Source organism: Myodes glareolus, chromosome 19 (assembly GCF_982192425.1).
Source record: "Myodes glareolus chromosome 19, mMyoGla1.1, whole genome shotgun sequence".
NCBI classification, from domain to species: Eukaryota; Metazoa; Chordata; class Mammalia; order Rodentia; family Cricetidae; genus Myodes; species Myodes glareolus.
In genome coordinates this window covers 46009194-46025608 of record NC_142044.1, presented here as the reverse complement: position 1 = coordinate 46025608, position 16415 = coordinate 46009194, and the positions used below count along the sequence as shown (strand labels likewise).

General features: G+C 51.9%; 1 protein-coding gene across 2 annotated transcripts in view; it reads left to right on the top strand.

Annotated features, from left to right (window-relative positions):
* Positions 1–454: 454 nt before the first annotated feature.
* Scube1 (signal peptide, CUB domain and EGF like domain containing 1) overlaps positions 455–16415 on the top strand; it is a 118928-nt gene continuing 102967 nt past the window's right edge. The window contains exons 1-2 of one of the 2 annotated variants that reach the window (XM_087899127.1): positions 455–624; positions 3592–3723. In XM_087899127.1, the coding sequence (XP_087755253.1) occupies positions 537–624; positions 3592–3723 (220 nt within the window). In that variant the 5' untranslated portion in view covers positions 455–536. The remainder of the gene's footprint in view (positions 625–3591; positions 3724–16415) is intronic. The other variant, XM_087899128.1, reaches the window with a different exon arrangement.

Genomic DNA, 16415 nt, shown 5'->3' with positions numbered 1-16415 from the left:
CCCACTAGAGGCTCAATACATGTCTGTGGATAGGCTGTGTGCACCGAGCATCGCCTTTACCAGTCCTGGGTGCCTCTGGGCCTTTCTCCATCTCTACTTTTCCGATTGTGTGTGTGCTGGGCTGAGGGGTGCTGAGCCCGAGGAATAGTCATCCTGTTCCTTGGGGACCCAGAACACAGAGCGGGAACGACGAAGGGCGACTTGGGGACCCGTCTCTGCCCGGGTGGCGTCCTGCACCGCTACCCCAGCTCGCAGGGCTCCCACCCCCCACCTGCCGCCCGCCCCGGGAGAGGGGGTGGGCCCAGACTCCGGCAGGCCACGCCACCCGACGCCCACTGGACGGCCTCCCGCGGAGCTCCGCCCCCCGCTGCCGCGGGCCAATGAGCGCGCGGCTGTCAGCTTGTCCTGCGCGCCGGCTGGGTGGCTCCGGAGCCCGAGCGGTAGCGGAGCTTGCTGCAGACAGGAGCGCTCGCTGAGCGGCCGCTCGGTGCGTCCGGTGCCCTGCACGCTCGCACCCGGCGCAGCCCGCTCTGAGCATGGGCGCGGCGGCTGTGCGCTGGCACTTGTGCGTGCTGCTCGCTCTGGGAGCGCGTGGACGGCTGGTGGGGGGCAGCGGGCTCCCAGGTAAGCGCGAGGACCCGGGGGACTGCGGCGCGCGGGGACCTACGGGCTGCCACTCCGCGCCGTCGGAGGCTGCCCCGCGCCCGGTCCTACCTCCTTGCAAAGTAACTTCTGGGAGCGCCCGGGGCCCGCGGGGGCGGGGTGGGTTGGGGCCCCGGGCGGGGAAGCGGGAGGCCGGAGGAAGAAAGGGAGAGCGACGGCCGCCTGCGGGGCCCGGCATGCGTACGAAGACCGGCAGGGACCCCCCGAGCCGAAAGTGGTGCTCCCCCAGGGCCGAAGACTTGGCAGCTGTCGCATAGGAGATATCTGGAGGTGGCCAGAAAGGACGCTCTGAAACTGGAGGGGAGGTGGGGAGATGAAGGGACAGACGGACAGGAGCCGAGGCTCAGAGGGAACAGACAAAAGGGCCCCGGAAGAAGCCCTGAGAAAGACAACCGCGGGAGGGAAGAGGGGAGAGGAGGTAAGGGAGGGGAGCGAGGAGGCAGTGGACAGCGGGAAGGAGAAAGGCAGATCAAAGGACAGAGAGGAGGAGACAGATGAACACCAGAAACGGGAGGACTCGGAGGGGCGGCGCCGAGGGAGGGGACCAAGGGAGAGAGGAAGGATGGAGATGTCTGGAAAGAGATGGACAGATGGACTGTCAGACCGGAGTGGGAGAAGAGACGGACAGACATAGGGAAGGAGGTGGATGGGGAACACAAATCGCGAGCAAACCAGGACTGTGTGACGAGAACATCAGAGAGAGGGGGCAGGAGGCACGGGAGGAAGCCAGCAGGTCAGGGCAGAAGGAGCTGCTAGGTGGGGATGTCCCTTCCTGATCTGAGTTTCCTGGAAGGGGCTCCGGGGCAAAACTGCACACCCAGGCTCTCTCCTCACATCTCCAGTGCACTTCTTGTTCTCCTGAGAGAGGGTGGGGAAGGTGCCTTGCTCGCCCTCCAGCAGAATCTCCCCGAGGTCTGTTTTCAGAGGGGTGGGTCTGTTTGTGAGAGTCCCACAGCAGATTCAGTGCTGGAGGGAGTTCATGCTAGTCCATGCTACTTCACCATTGGCGCTGAGTTTTCTTCCATGCCCCCATTCCAGAATCCCATGTCTGTGGGCATTCCCGGGCCCCCAGGCTTTAGGGTTTTTCCCCTTTGTGGGACTGTTCTGTGTGTCTCTCCCTTCCTTCTGTCCCTCCTGGTATCTATTGCCTCTGTTCCCCTCTTCCCTGTATGGAAGCCTGACCTGCCCAAAACTGACCTCAGAGTAAGAAAACCAGGACTGAAGTGAGCCGCCTGTGTTTGAGGGCTGTGCAGGGATCTGCAGCCTGGCTCAGCCGGGCTCCTCTGCTCCCAGGCCGAGTTTATAATTTGAAAGGCAGACAGCCCCACCCACCCCTTCCAAACTTCTATGTTTCCACCTCACCTACCTAGGTGGGAGATAAAAGGGATCTCAAACCCCTAGGGAACGTCCTGCCCCTCACTCTCATGCCCTGACCCATGGGAAGTAGGAGGGTGTCTCTTAGAAGTGCCCCATGTGATCTGGCCCTCTCTGGTGTCCTGCCCTTGAAGCAGTGGTCCCTCTGTGGCCAGCTCCCCAGAAAGCCCCTCCCGGACAAACCCAACACCAGCTCTGGCAAGCACTCTCTGGTTTACTATGCTGCCTGCCTCTCGGCTCTTCCCAACTGCCTTTGGGCATCTGTAGAGGTGGACCGCACACCTGAGCATAGTGGCTGGCCTTGGGAGGGATACTGCATATGTGTGCATGTGCTTGCCTGTGTTTTTCATGTGCAAGTGTGTTCAGGGAAGAGTCTGCTGTGTTTCTTTTCAATGTTTCTCTCTCCTCTGGTGAGCTGGAACCTTGGAGTCTGAGTGAGGAAAAGGAGTCTGGGCGAGGGTAGGGGCACTACTAGAGTCCAATGTCCAGCCAGGGGATTAATTCAAAGTAGACATTCTTGGGCACCATGAAGTCTAGGGTGAGGCCAGATGGATGAAGAGATGGGGACATTTGGAGCCTCCCAGGGGGGATGTCTTCAGGGCAGCTGCTGAAAGTCCCTTGTCTGCTCACCTGAGTCCTTCTGCCTGTCCATCTGTCTGGTGGTCATAGCCAACTGGAAGGATGGTGGCACCCAGGCAAGCTTGTTCTGGGGTTGAGTCCAGGAGCATGTATCACTGACCCCAGATCTCTGGTTTAAACCTAAAGTTCTGACTGTTCCCTGAGTAAACTCAGAGCAAGAGAGGGGATAGGGAGAGAGAGAGAGAGAGAGAGAGAGAGAGAGAGAGAGAGAGAGAGAGATCAGGTGGGTGTGCAGGTCTTTTACATCACGCAGCCATGACTGCAGCTTTCTGTGTCTATGGCTGGGAACAGGAGGTGCACCGGAGCCCGCTAAGCTTAGATGATGCTGGGGTATAGAAGGTGCGGTACAAGAATTGGCTTTCTGAGGCAGGGGCCTGTGTAAGCAGGGTAAAAGACAGATCTATGGATTCTGCTCTGGTTTGGGTCCTAGGAGATCATCCTTCCCACTGCCTTGGGGCTCAATCTCACATCCAGGTTACCTGCGCCCACCATGGATGGCCTCTGCTCAGTATTTGCACATCATTCTGCCTTAGTTTCCTCATCTGCAACCCAGAGGGACTGGGTTTAAGTTCTTCCGAGGCCTCTTTTGGAATGAAGAGTGTAGAGGGTTGGGATGATGCCTGTGGGGAAACCAAGATACACAGAGAGGTTTTTTCTTTCTGGTGTCCCTAGCCTTCAGCTTCTCCACAAAATGGCCATACCTAAATAGACTGTTAAGAAAATAAAGACCAGATGTGTGGTGTCCTGTGCCTGGCACAGAGAATGCTACCAATTGCCCCTTGTCACACCAAATTAACATGTGACTGTCAATGTCAGTTACCCCAGTGGTCAACGGTAGGGTGGGGGCATGAACTTCCAGCGTGGTCTCAGATGTCTTCCTAGCACGCTTCACCTGCAGTTCCCCCTTCCCCGCAGGAGCCGTGGACGTGGATGAGTGCTCAGAGGGCACGGATGACTGTCACATAGATGCCATCTGCCAGAACACACCCAAGTCTTACAAATGTCTCTGCAAGCCTGGCTACAAGGGGGAAGGGAGGCAGTGTGAAGGTGAGTTCCCTCCGTCCTCCCCACCAAGCCGGGGCCAGAGGGAGGTGGCCGAGACCCGCCCTGTGGTATACTAACTAACTAACGTGACGTTCCTGCATCCCAGCACTGTAGACATAGCTTGGGCTCTGTCAGTCTTAAGTTGCTCAGAGGTCTGCAGGCTTCCAAGAGATAGAGCTGCTCACCTGGAGGGTGGAAGATAGAACTGGAAAGGGGCGGGGAGGGTGCCTGGCTTTCACATAAGTTTTAGCCCTTTTGTTTCTTGAAGAAATCAAGGGGAGCCAGTAAAAGCCTAGAGTGACTCCTCTTCTGGACCCTTAACTCAGACTTGAGACTTGACCTGCCCATGCGTGGACTGGTCTGTGAGAGTGGCTCAGCTGGCTCTCCTCTTTCTAGCCCCAAATCTTAGACAGCTTGTGGTTCAAGTCATTCATCTCTCCAGCCTCTCCTCTCTGCACGTGGGGTACTGGGTTGGTGGTTCAAAAGTAGAAAACCATTTCCCAGGGCAGACATGGTGGTGCATGCCTGAAATCCCAGCACTCAAGAGACCCAAGGCAAGCCAGACGTTGTGGATACGCCTTTAATCCCAGGAGGCAGAGACAGGTGAATCTCTGAGTTTGAGACCAGCCAGGTCTACAAAATCGAGTTCCAGGACAGCCAGGGCTATACAGGGAAACCTATATAGGTCTCTAAATAAATAAATAAATAAATAAATAGAGTAGAGTAGAGTAGAGTACAATAGAATAGAAAGAGTTCAAAGCAAGTGGATCTATAGGCTGAGGCCATCTTGGGTTACACAGAGGGTTTGAAACTAACCTGGACTAGATCATTAGATTTCAAGAAATGAAAGGAAAGAAACTGCCTCCACTGCAGAGAAAGTGAAGCCTCTGTGGTACTAGTATCCAGGAGTCTGAGCCAGATAGGATATTGTTCCATGAAAATCTTATGGTCATTTTGACCCCATTTGAGTTGGGCTATTGGGGTCTAAAAGCTATTCTCCCTGATCCATGTACCCCTGACCCAGGCCTGCCCATCCACCCTCAGTGTCCAGAGGAAAATCAATTGAGGCAGGTATTGACAGCAGGGTTTCCAAAGCTTTATAATAATGCAGACAGGACTGAAACCCAGAGTTTCTGATCGTTTGTCTTGGCCCTAACAACCCCTCGGTTTTCAGTGTGGGATTGCGCTGGGAAAGCATTGCATGACAACAGGATGGGGTTCTGCCCTTGCTGTCCAGGCTCTGCAGAGTTGGGGCCTTACAGCCGCCCAACACCCCCAGGAATGCTGACACCACTGACCCATTGCATTCACTCAGCTTCTAGAGCCTGAGGACTGAACAGATGGCCTCCCCATGAGTCCCGCTTAGTGTTGGCACCTTGTTGGCTTGTTTGGGTCCCCAGGAACTGCAGGGGGAGAGCTCGTGTGACCCATAGGCCACTGGGAAACGGGCAGGCAGAGGGTGGAGAGAGAAGGTCATGTGCAAAATATTTGGCGGAATGGTCTGGCCCGGCTGCCGGCAGGATCTGGAGGGTTTGTAACTCAGTGGTCCAGGTGACACCCGCGAGGACATGTGTATCCTTTCTAACCTTCTCCTTGTCCTTGAGACTCAGTGTCCCTAGCAAGGGAGGACCATGACTGGCACATCCCTTCTGCTAGCTGAAGCCGCTGAGCTGGCCTGTCCATCTCGCAGCCCAGCCCCTGCTGTCCTCTGCTTTCGGGCTCTCATCTTAAGCCTACTCCTCTGAAGCCCTTCAGAGCTTGGCTTAAACTCCCCATGCGGATGGAGCCCTGGGCTGAGATCTTGAACACCTGATCCTTCTGCCTCTCTCTCTGTGATTACAGACAATGACAGATGTGTATCATCACAGCTGGCTGATAAGAGTGTTAGGGACCAAAACCAGGGCTCCCTATAGCTAGGTAATTGTAGGCTGAGACTGCTTGTTCATTTCCCGGCCACCCAGACTTGAATAAGGACACAGAAACTATATTAATTACAACATTGGCCAATGTCTCAGGCATATTTTTTGCTAGCTCTGACATCTTGAATTAACCCATTTATATTAATCTGTGAATCACCACAAGGCTGTGGCTTACCAGTAAGGTTCTGGCTGGCAACTGGCATCTTTCTCTTTGGCAGCTACATGAAGGAAGTTGTAGTGCCCTGCAGGAATACACTCATATCCACCTGCATTAAGCACCCATTATGCTCCCAGAAGCCCCTTGGCTGCCCTCCACTGTTACTTTTCTGACTCTGGGTTCCAATGTCATGTCTTACTCCCCAGCCTTGTGTGCTGAGGCCTGGGTGTTGGGGCTGTTCATCTCAAGCCATATGCTTACAGCTTTGCCCCCAGGAACCCAGGAGCACCTCATTTATGAAATCTGTCATTGTGCCCTGGCAGAGAGTCTGATGTTAGTCCTAGCCTGAGGGATAGGGTTAGTTTGAGTTCATTCCCCGACCAAGACTGGAGTTGAGATGAGCAATTTGTGAGACCCCAGCGAGTGGGAAGTGGGGAGCATGGGAGTTGCTAGGAGAATCCTTTCTCTGATGGCACCACGTTGACCGTGTGTCATGTGGGAAGAAAGCAGGGCGTAGCCTAACCTCTGCAAGGAACCTTGGTTGCCAATCAGCCCACCTCTGACCTGAATACAGAGTGATGATTTGCCCTCAGCAAACATCAGTGTCTCCTTTGACTCTTTGGACCCAAGCTGTTCCCCACTCCCCCTGAAGACTGGACTGGGCACAGTGCAGTGTGTGAAACCCACTGCCTTGGTACCTAGTTCCCAATGTTCAACATGCAGACGAGTGTCTTAATCACCACCATATGCTTTCGGAGTAGCTGCAAGCTCCAGGGGGTTGTGAATGGTAAAGACTCTCATAGTCTCTCAACGCCACATACCTTACAGGTGACACTCATGGTACCATGTGTCCCTGCCCTTCAGTTGGCAGTGCCCTATTAAAGTTGTTTGTCAGTGGCAATCTTAAATCACAGTGTATGCTGGTTGGCCTGGGTTCAGAGGACCTGGGTGGACCCACCCTGCTTGTAGGTGTCTTATGCCTGGAGACTCTCACACAGGCTTTGGCTGGCATCAGCACAGCCTGCTGGAACATTGACACAGGGGCCATTAGATCTTCTAAGATGGTTACCCCCAGAAGACTGCACACACATCTGGAAAGACTGACAGGCCACATTCAGGGTAGCCTGAGGGGGTCTCAGAGACCACCCAGATGTTTATTTTCTGGTTCAGATGGTCCAGGGGCCATCTGAGAGAGAAGGACCTTGCCAGAATCAGGATGAGAGCCCAGGTCGGGTGTGCCCGTTGTTGTGTGTCTGCTGTGACCACTGCTGTCTATCATGTCCTGAATGGTCCTTCTTCAGCTGAGCAGAGACATTAAAGAATAGATGTGGAGCCAGATTGCTGGGGCTCACACCCCACCTGTATCAGGGGCCAGTCACTCAATCTCTGTGTTTACAGTGAGCATCATTCTAGCAGCTGCTTTGTAGAAGGCAAGGGCTAAGTGCATTAATGTATTTAAAGCATGAAAGCACGACCTAGCATGTAGAATGTAACACACAATTATTAACTGCTGTTGCTGTGGTAATGGTGGCAGGACTAGCAGGTGATTATGAGGTTTTTTTAGTTTTTATCTTTATTTATTTTTATTTTTTTGGCAATGCTGAGAGTCAACCCCAGGGTCTTGGGCAAGCCACATGACAAATACTGAATTATACCCAGAGCCAAGGGTGATGCTGTTGCTCAAAGTGATATTGATGATGAAGGTGATATTGATTTAGATGAAGGTTATGGTGATAATAATGGAGATGACATTGGTGGGGGTGGGGGTGAGGGTGGTGATGGTGAAGGTGGGGTTGATGCCGACGTTAGTGACTGTGATGTTGATGATGGTGGTCAGGGTGATGGGATGAGGATGATGTTGGTGATATTGATCATTAATGATTGGGATGCTGATGATGGTGGTCAGGGTGATGGGATGAGGGTGATGTTGGTGATATTGATCATTAGTGATTGGGATGCTGATGGTGGCAGTAGTGATACTGGTGGTGACAATGGTGATGGAATTGAGGATGACATTGAGGCAGTGTCCCATTTTTGTTTAATTATCATCTGATCCTGCTGGTGTATTAATGCTGTGGGCTGACAGGGTGATCCTGAGGTAAGGGGTTTGCGGAGGACAAATGGGGCTGCCTTGGGCCACTGCTAAGGTTCTGATGAGACAGAAGAGTTTTCTCTGGGACTTGTGTCCTAGCGTAAGTGAACTTGTGGGTGTAGAAAGTTGGAAAACACATCATAGGACACTCAAGTGGCCCCTGAGCTTGACAGGTGACTCCTGGTGGCCCTTTCCAGACCCCCTCACACCTTCATTTGAAACCCTGCCCTACTGCATTGTATCCTCCTGGGCTCTTCCTGGACCTGCCTCAAGGGCTGCGCTTGTCAACTGTTAGATTCCCATCCCAGAAACCTAGCTGGAGGGAGGGGTGTCCCCAGGGCCACCTCCTTCCAGAAATCGTTCATGGTTCCCAAACAGGTGAGTTCCCACCCGTTCATCCCTCCTCAGAGCCCACGCCAGTACCCTGAGGCTGGCCCAAAGCTGTGGTCAGAAGGCAGTTAGCAGCCCAGGGAACATCAGGGAAGGTCTCCCTGAGCCTCACACGCTTTGAAGACTTACAGGTGAGGAAACTGAAGTCTCGACTGGTGTGGACCAGTGACAGAGTTCATCTGAGTGAACTGGGACCAGAGAGGTCAGTCAGCCTTCAGACAGATGACCCAGCAGAGAGATGCCAGCCATCAGCCACCGTGTCTCAACAGCTTGTCTGAAGGCTGTGGGGAGAGGGATCCCTAGCTGCTGGGGTCTCCACAGTTTGTCTGTAGGCTGTGGGGAGAGGGATCCCTAGTCATGCTGGGGTCTCCACAGTTTGTCTGCAGGCTGTGGGGAGAGGGATCCCTAGTCATGTTGGGGTCTCCACAGTTTGTCTGCAGGCTGTGGGAAGAGGGATTCCTAGCTGTGCATTGATGGAGGAGCCAATAGGGATCCTTTTCTCCACAGCTGTTCCCTACAGACAGGTCTATGACTGTGACCCACTAGATTCACATCATCCATGGGACAGATAGGAGGCCCTCCCCGTGGGCTCGCCCCAGGTCTCTTCTCTGCCCAAACACTTTGAGCTGCCGCTTTTTTCTCTCTTTTTAATTCTCCCCTCCTATCTCACCCCAGTTGCCTTTTTTTTTTTTCCTTCCTCAAACCCCAGCTCTTTCTACATGGGACCTTTGCACACTCTATCTTCCAGCTCCTCCTCCCTTATCTAAGCTGTGCTTCTGCATCTCACGGGGCCCTTCGGACACAGGCCTTTTGGAGGTCGTGGGGGCCGACCATGTACCAGCAAGCCCCCTGTTCTGAATTAGCCAGGCCTGTTTGAGCTCATTCTGCCCCAGCGGCAGACTGGGGCCAGGAGGGGGCAACTCATCTCCTTTAAAGGCTTCAACTCATTTAACCTTAATCGCCTTGTTTTCATAGACATTTGTGAAGGAAAAGGACCAAATTATAGCTTGAATTGGGTCTTACTAATCTTAATTAAAAGCTCTCGTTTATAATCAGGACCAGGCCTCAAACGAGGAGCAAACCACCCTCAAATGGCTTGTTTAAATAACCAAGACCCCCTTCACTCCGTTAATGGCTGTTTAGTCTGAACCCATGGCGCACATTGCCCTCCTATGTGCACTTAATTTTTAGGCCATTCATTCAAGTGGTTTATTCCTCTCACAAGTTTCAACTCAGGCCCTTTTCAAAATGCTGTAATTAAAGCTCTTGGGGGAAATGAGATTTTGTTTTGGCCACAATATATTAAATATATTACTATTTTCCTTTTGGTGTGTGTGTGTGAAAAGAAAAAAATGACAACCGTCAGAGATCGCAAAATTAGCGTGTATGTAATGATTGTAAATAATCGCTTCCTGGATTTTATATCCCCGGGGTGTACTTGTCAATCACTAAAGTCAGGTAGATTACAGAGCATGTCATTAAAGGGTTTTAACCAAACTCTTAATAACACCCCCAGCGATTCATTTAGTTTATCATTAAGAAAAAAAATCTAAAACCAATTGGCCTTTGTAGCAAATAATGGCTGAGGTCCTATTAAGTCATTTCCATCGTGATTATAGCACACTTTATTGAAACTCTAGGTGGAGTTTTTTCTGCTTGGGGCAGGGGAGGCCAGGAAAGGCTTGAGCAGGGAGGTCGAGCAAGGGAGAATCCTCCTCCCCCTAAGTCTGAAAACATGCAATTTTGCATGCTAATGTGTGCACTGCCCAAGATGAAAGCGGGGGTGGGGGTGGGTGCATGGGGGGGGTGTCTTCCAGCCGGGCAAGACTTCAACTCCCCCTTACTTATTCCCAGGTAGCAATTAAGTCCTGTTCTCATTTCGTTTCTGTGACAAAATGTGATGAAAAACAGCACAGGGAGGAAAGGGTGTGTTTTCGCTTCCAGTTTTGGGGTACAGTCCTTCGGGGGTACAGTCCATCATTGTGGGGAAGTCAAAGCAAAAACTCAATAGTCACGTCACAACCACACTCAAGGACAGAAAGACAAATGCATCCCTGCTGCCTGCTTGCTTGGTGATGAGCCAACCAATCAGGGAATGGTGCTACCCACAATGCACTGGGCCTTCCCACATTCAGCTAATGTTTGGAACAAGTCTCCACAGACATGCCATAGGTCACCTTGATCTAGACAATCCCTCATGGAGACTCTCTTCCAGGTGATTCTAGGTTGTGGCAAGGCAACAGTTAAAACTACCCAGCAGGAGTCGGGTGGGGGCTGGAGAGATAGCATTAAGAGCCCTTGTTACTCTTGTAGAGGGCCCAGGTTTAATTCCCAGCACCCACATGGTGGCTCACAATCTTCTGTAACTCCAGTTCCAGGGGATCCAACACCCTCCACTGACCTCTGTAGACAATAGTTATACATGTGGTGCACATATATAAATGCAAGAAAAAAACTCAAGTACATAAATCTTAAAGAGAGAAAAACAACCCAACCCAGGAGGGATTGCTTGTGAGTGGTCGCAGTCAAGGGCAGTTAAGTCACTTGGAAAGTTGTTGGGGCCCCTGACCGTCTGATCAGGGACAATGAAAACCTTGTGCACTTGGTTTTATATGGGAGACAAGTTCACCTAAAATGTGGGACCTGGCCTGGAATGTCCAGAGTGTTAGCTGAGGGCCTTCTCATGGTCAGGCTTTGTGCTGGGTCTGGTGTGTTTTTCTGATCATGACCTCATTGATTAGCCGGAAGCTGGAAAAGACAGAATGGGTTGGAAAGCAGCAGGTAAATAGAGGCAGGACTCAGTGAGGGTGCAGAAGAGAAAGTGGGTATCTACCCTTACCTGTGGTAGGGAAGAAGGGGGTGTTGGTGAGAGGTGGGGGAGGGTGGAGAATGTTCTCAGAGGAGGTGCCATCCAAGCCATGCTATAGGGATGGAGCAGAGGTCTCTGACATTGCCTCCAGCTCTGGGACCAGTGGATAGAAGAAAGCACAGTGGGGTTCACTGATGCCTGAGATTCTGCAAGTAACGGGTCATCCTGAGCCCTCGTTTCCTCAGTCTGCCTCCCTGGACAATGGGAACAGCGGCACCTGTGTAGGAGCGTGCACCTGAGCAGAAGTTGAGGGAGGGAGTCTGTCTTGCTCAAGGGCAACAGTTCTCAGCCTGTGGGTCCCAACCCCTTGGGAGTCACATATCAGAGAGCCCACATCTGAGGTTCGTCACAAGCCCACATTGCAATTCATAACAAGAGCAAAATTACAGTTATGAAGCAGCTGCTAAATAATCTGATGGGCCACCGTAACGCGCAGAACCGTGTTGGAGGATCGCAGTGTTAGGGAGGCTGAGAAGGGCTGTGTGTTGAAGGTGACTGCAGAGACGTGCGCTTGGTGTCTTCCCCCTTTAAACTTTCCCCACCTGGCTTCCCACACCCTGGGTCTCCTGTCCCCTCAGGCGGCAGCCCTTCTCAGCTCTGCCTCCAGGCTCTCTCCCCTTCCCTCCCCTAGGCTGCTTCTTATTACAGTGGCTGTATTTGTGTTTCCATCAGAGGAATGCTAACCAGAAAAAAACCATTATTTCTAAGAAAATAAACTGTGGGCTCGTTGGCCTTTGAGGGCTACTGAAATGGATATCAGCCTTCCCCAAAGGCCTTGAGACAAAGAGTGCAGGGGCTTACGTAGACGGGCAAGGTCAGCGGGTCCCAGAGGTTGTCCTGACTGGTCTTCCAGATGGATCCAGGCTGCAACCCCTGGAGGAAAATGACTGAAGCAGCAGTGGTTGCCTGAGGCTTCAGACCTGGGTTCCGAGTAGCCATCAGGGATGCTCTTTTCCTATGCCTTCCAGCATCTCCAAGATGTACCTTTTTCTCAGAGGACCCAGGCCGTCTGCCCAGGCCTCCCTTCCTTGAGAAGGGGCATAGAACTGAGAATAGACACATGGGGACCAGAGCTTCTTGCCTTATACATCTCTCAGGCCTTAGCATACTGACTGCCAAGTTCAGAGTGGGCCAGAGTCCCAGGCCCCTTGGGCCCCTACTGGAAGAAGTCCCTCACTCAGCATGCTCCCCACCCTGGCGGTGACAAATGCTGCTGGGCCATCAGCACTTGTCGCGTTCCCACTGCCAGTGCCACTGGCAGCCCTGGACCTCTGTGGGGTCCTCTTACTTCCTCCCTGAAGCCAGGCTGGCAGTTCCCTGAGGCAAAGGTCCAGACTGAAGGTAAGGGGCTGCCATAGCCACAGCAGGAGAGCAGGCAAATGTCCTAATCCCCAGTGGATACCATGGCCATGAAGCTCTGGTCTGCTGAGACAGGAGGCTGCCCTTAGATGGCTTCATCCAGATCAGAGGCACCTCCGAAGCTACCCTGCTTGTATTGGGCTTTTGGCTTTGCAGCAAACTTGCCCTACAAGTAGGGAAGTGGAAATGGTCTTCCTTGCATGGGCCACAGGGAAGGTTTAGCCAGTTGCCATGAGGGGGTCTCCTCTGTTACTTCTATTATCTGGGGGAAGAGAGAACAGAGGCTAAGCTGGGAGTCCTAGGTCTAAGGCCAGGTTTGCTGATGAGCTTGGTATCCAAGACTCCCTCTCTGGACCCTCAGTTACACCTCTGTGCAAACCACAGAACGTGGACCAGTTCTGACTCAGAGGTACAACTTCAGCCACAATACCTGTGTGCTTCTGATGATCTGGGGGCTGGGTTTGCAGCCCCTGGAGAGTCCTAAGATTCAGAGTCTGCAACCCTGCACCCCACCCCCTGTCTTGCCAGAGGAAGGTGAGAATGGCTGATAACTCCTGGGATCCAGTTTGTAACAGACAGGAGAGAGAGAGCATGGGGCTGACTGAGTTCAGACACTGCCATCCTCAGACACTTCCAGGGCTCAGTTTCTATAAAATCAATGTTTCATAAGGTCTTGAGGCCAGAACTTGGGAAAGAGCTCCAAAGAAGGATTTAGGCTATGGTCGAGGGAGAATTGCTATAATTCGCCCATCCTTTTCCCTCTGATCTTGGTAGAATACACCCCACCATGGACCCAAGCTGAGCAGGTAGCATGGAGGAAGGTTCAAAGTGAGCACCCTCGAGCCAGGTGCAGTGGCGCACACCTGAAATGCCAGTATCTGGGAGGTGGAGGGAGATAAAAGTTAGAGGCCAGCCTGGGCTACATAGTGGGAATCTGTCTAAAAATACTTTTTGAAAACAAGACAGAAAACACAGTACACACAAAGCGATCATCCACTTGGTTCTCCCACACCCAGGAAGAACTCAAGAGACCGGCTCACCCCATGGATACGTTCAACAATAACACTGGCTTTTTTTTTTTTAATTGGAAAATGATCATTATTTCACGGTTGCATGATGCACGTAGGGCCCATGCTGTGGAGAACCGAGACACAGAGGAATCTGCCCTCTCCTTTCAGTTTTTATATGGGTTCTGGGAAATCATGCGCTATCTGTGTGGAGATACAGTTTGCATACCTAGCATAGTTGACCCACGTGACGTCTCCACGCTAGTGCCTTTTAGTGACTCCACAGTGGCTCATCACCACAATGCGTTTAGAAACCCCATGTTTCTTAGACCCCACCCATATCCCCAGACTTGCAGGTGACCACTGGACCCCACTAATACACATTCTATCTCTGGGATAACCTGTTCAGGAGACACTTTGTGGGTCACATGGGGTCACATGCTATGTGGCCTTTTGTGACTGAACAGGGGTTAGTTTTTTGCTTTTTGTTTTCTTGGGGTCATTTTTGTTTTGTTTTAAGTCAGACAGCCTGGCTCAGTCCCTGGATCCGCTTGCCCCAGTAGCCTTCCTCCCCTTGGCATAAAGTTAAGGTGTTGGCACCCATCTCTTGGAGTTGTCCTAGGCACAGGACCCACATACTGCGCTGTGCTGTCCCACACATTGCCAGGGCCGGTCAGTGGAAGTGACGGCCAGGTTACTTGTTCATTCACTCAGCGTTCAGCACATTGCATATACTCTGCCAGCTTCTGGGACTCAGGCTAAACAAGATACACATCCCCATGGACTGGCAGCTTCCAATGGCACAGTAATGTTGGTGTCTATAGGTGGGGGAGCTGGGGCAAGCTGCAGGAGGAGGGGGCAAGCTTCAAAGGGGCAGGCTAAGCTTCAGAGGGGATGAGACACCTAATCCCAAGCCAGGGTTATTAGGAGCCTGGGATGGGGACGATGCTCCGGGCACAGGGACCTGCGGGAAAATGCTTAATGATGTCCAGAAGCCACATGGGGCACTGAGAGAGGATCACAAAGTAGCTGTAGCCCCACAGTGATCTCAGATCTCAGAGTGGGATAGCGGCCTTCTCTCCCTCTGGCTGAGCAGCGGACATTGTACGCGGTTAGGAATGAGAAAGTATATAGATTGGTGTTGGTTTTGCGTGACCTTTGACCTCCCCTGTAATTAACTGCTGGGCCCACTTCTGGCATTGTCCCTGCAGAAGGGAAACCTGATCGATGGATGCCAGGGGTCCTCAGAGAGCTGGTCTCATTACTCAGTCATTACAGACCTAGAGCTTAACCCCTCACCACCGGAGACAGGGGGCTTAATCCTTCCTGCGAGGCAGAAACCACCTTCCTGAGAGCATAATTAGCCAACAAACTGGATTAAGATTTATTCATCAATAAGGACTCAACCTCCTAAGCCATACATCTCTCCCAGAATGGACGTCTATCTAAAGAGTGCATGGTTTTCCTAAAGCCACAGACAAAGGAGGGACAGGCTAGCACCCAGTCAGGGACGAAGTCTTTGTTAGAGCATCGGGGCTTCCCATCCGGGAGGAATGTCTAGAAAAATACCAATCAGGGGAAGTGAGACCTTGTCACTAATAGCCTCTGGGAATGAAAGTGTGGTCGCTTTCAAAGCCTCCTTTTGAGGTTTTTCATCGACCTTGATTTTTAAAAGGAAAGAAAATTGTCCTAGAACAGTATCAAAATAAAATGAGAAGACAGTCAGATTTGTTGGGAAAGAATCTTCTGGAACCTAGACACCACAGAATAAATATATATTTTATAAGACAGTGAGAATCGATTTTGAATTAAATGGAGGGGCAAAAAAAAAAAATCCATCCTCTTCGGGGTCTACCCCAGTGCTGCTGGCACAGGACCATAGTTGTGGGATGTGTGCGCTGACATTTTGATAGAGGAAAAGTCAGACCCTGTGACCTTTGAAAACACCCATAATATGTAGTTCCTGTGCTGTTGGCGCTGTTCTGTTGGGTTTTGAAAACTATCCTTTACTAGGAATTAAGTTTTCATTAAAAGGGGGTGGGGCGAGATGGCTCACAGAGTGAGGGTGACTGCTGTCGACCTGGTGACCCGAGTTCAGTTCCCGAGACCCACGTGGTGGAAGGGAGCCCACAGACTCCTTCAGGTTGTCTCTGACTTCCGTGCATGCACACACGGACAACAAGTGTCATCTAAAATGTTTTACCACACACAAAAAATGAAGAGATAAGTATAACAAAAATGCAATCATTAAATTTTTTAATTTAAAAAAAAAATCTAGAGGCAGAGCATAGATGGACTGTGAGCTGATGAACCTCACGCCTTCAGTGGGAGTTCCGATCCTTTGTCCTGCCCATTTTGCTCCTGTCTACCCTCCCTGTCAGCACTGTCACCACCCACTCAGTCTCAAGTCAGGGTGTACTGAGCTACGATACCCATGATGTCCTTCCCTCGGTGGCCTTTCTCCTTAGTTACTTTTTGGAACAAGATTTTTTTCTCACGCTCATGCAGCCTGAGGATGTGGCTCAACTGGAAGAGGAGAGGGTGGCCGTGGATGCAGCCACTGTCTGCGGGTCTGGACAGGAGGACCTGGAGCCTCTCATTGTTAACATGGAAACAACACTCAATTCCCAGGTGCCCATGCCACTCAGCTTCCGACTCTGCCATCCCAGGCTGGCTCTCCTCTACAGGCCCGTATTCCTCGGGTATCTGCATCCTATGAAAATCCCAGACAGAGGCTGAGGCAAGCATGAGGACCTGTGTTCAATCCCCAGCACCCACGTAAAAGCCAATAGGAGCAGTGTGTGCCCGTAAATCCAGCACTGGGGAGATGGGGCTAGGAGGGTCACTGGGACTGGCTGGCCAGCATTTCAAGTCATGATCCTTCTGCCTCAAACTCTGGGTG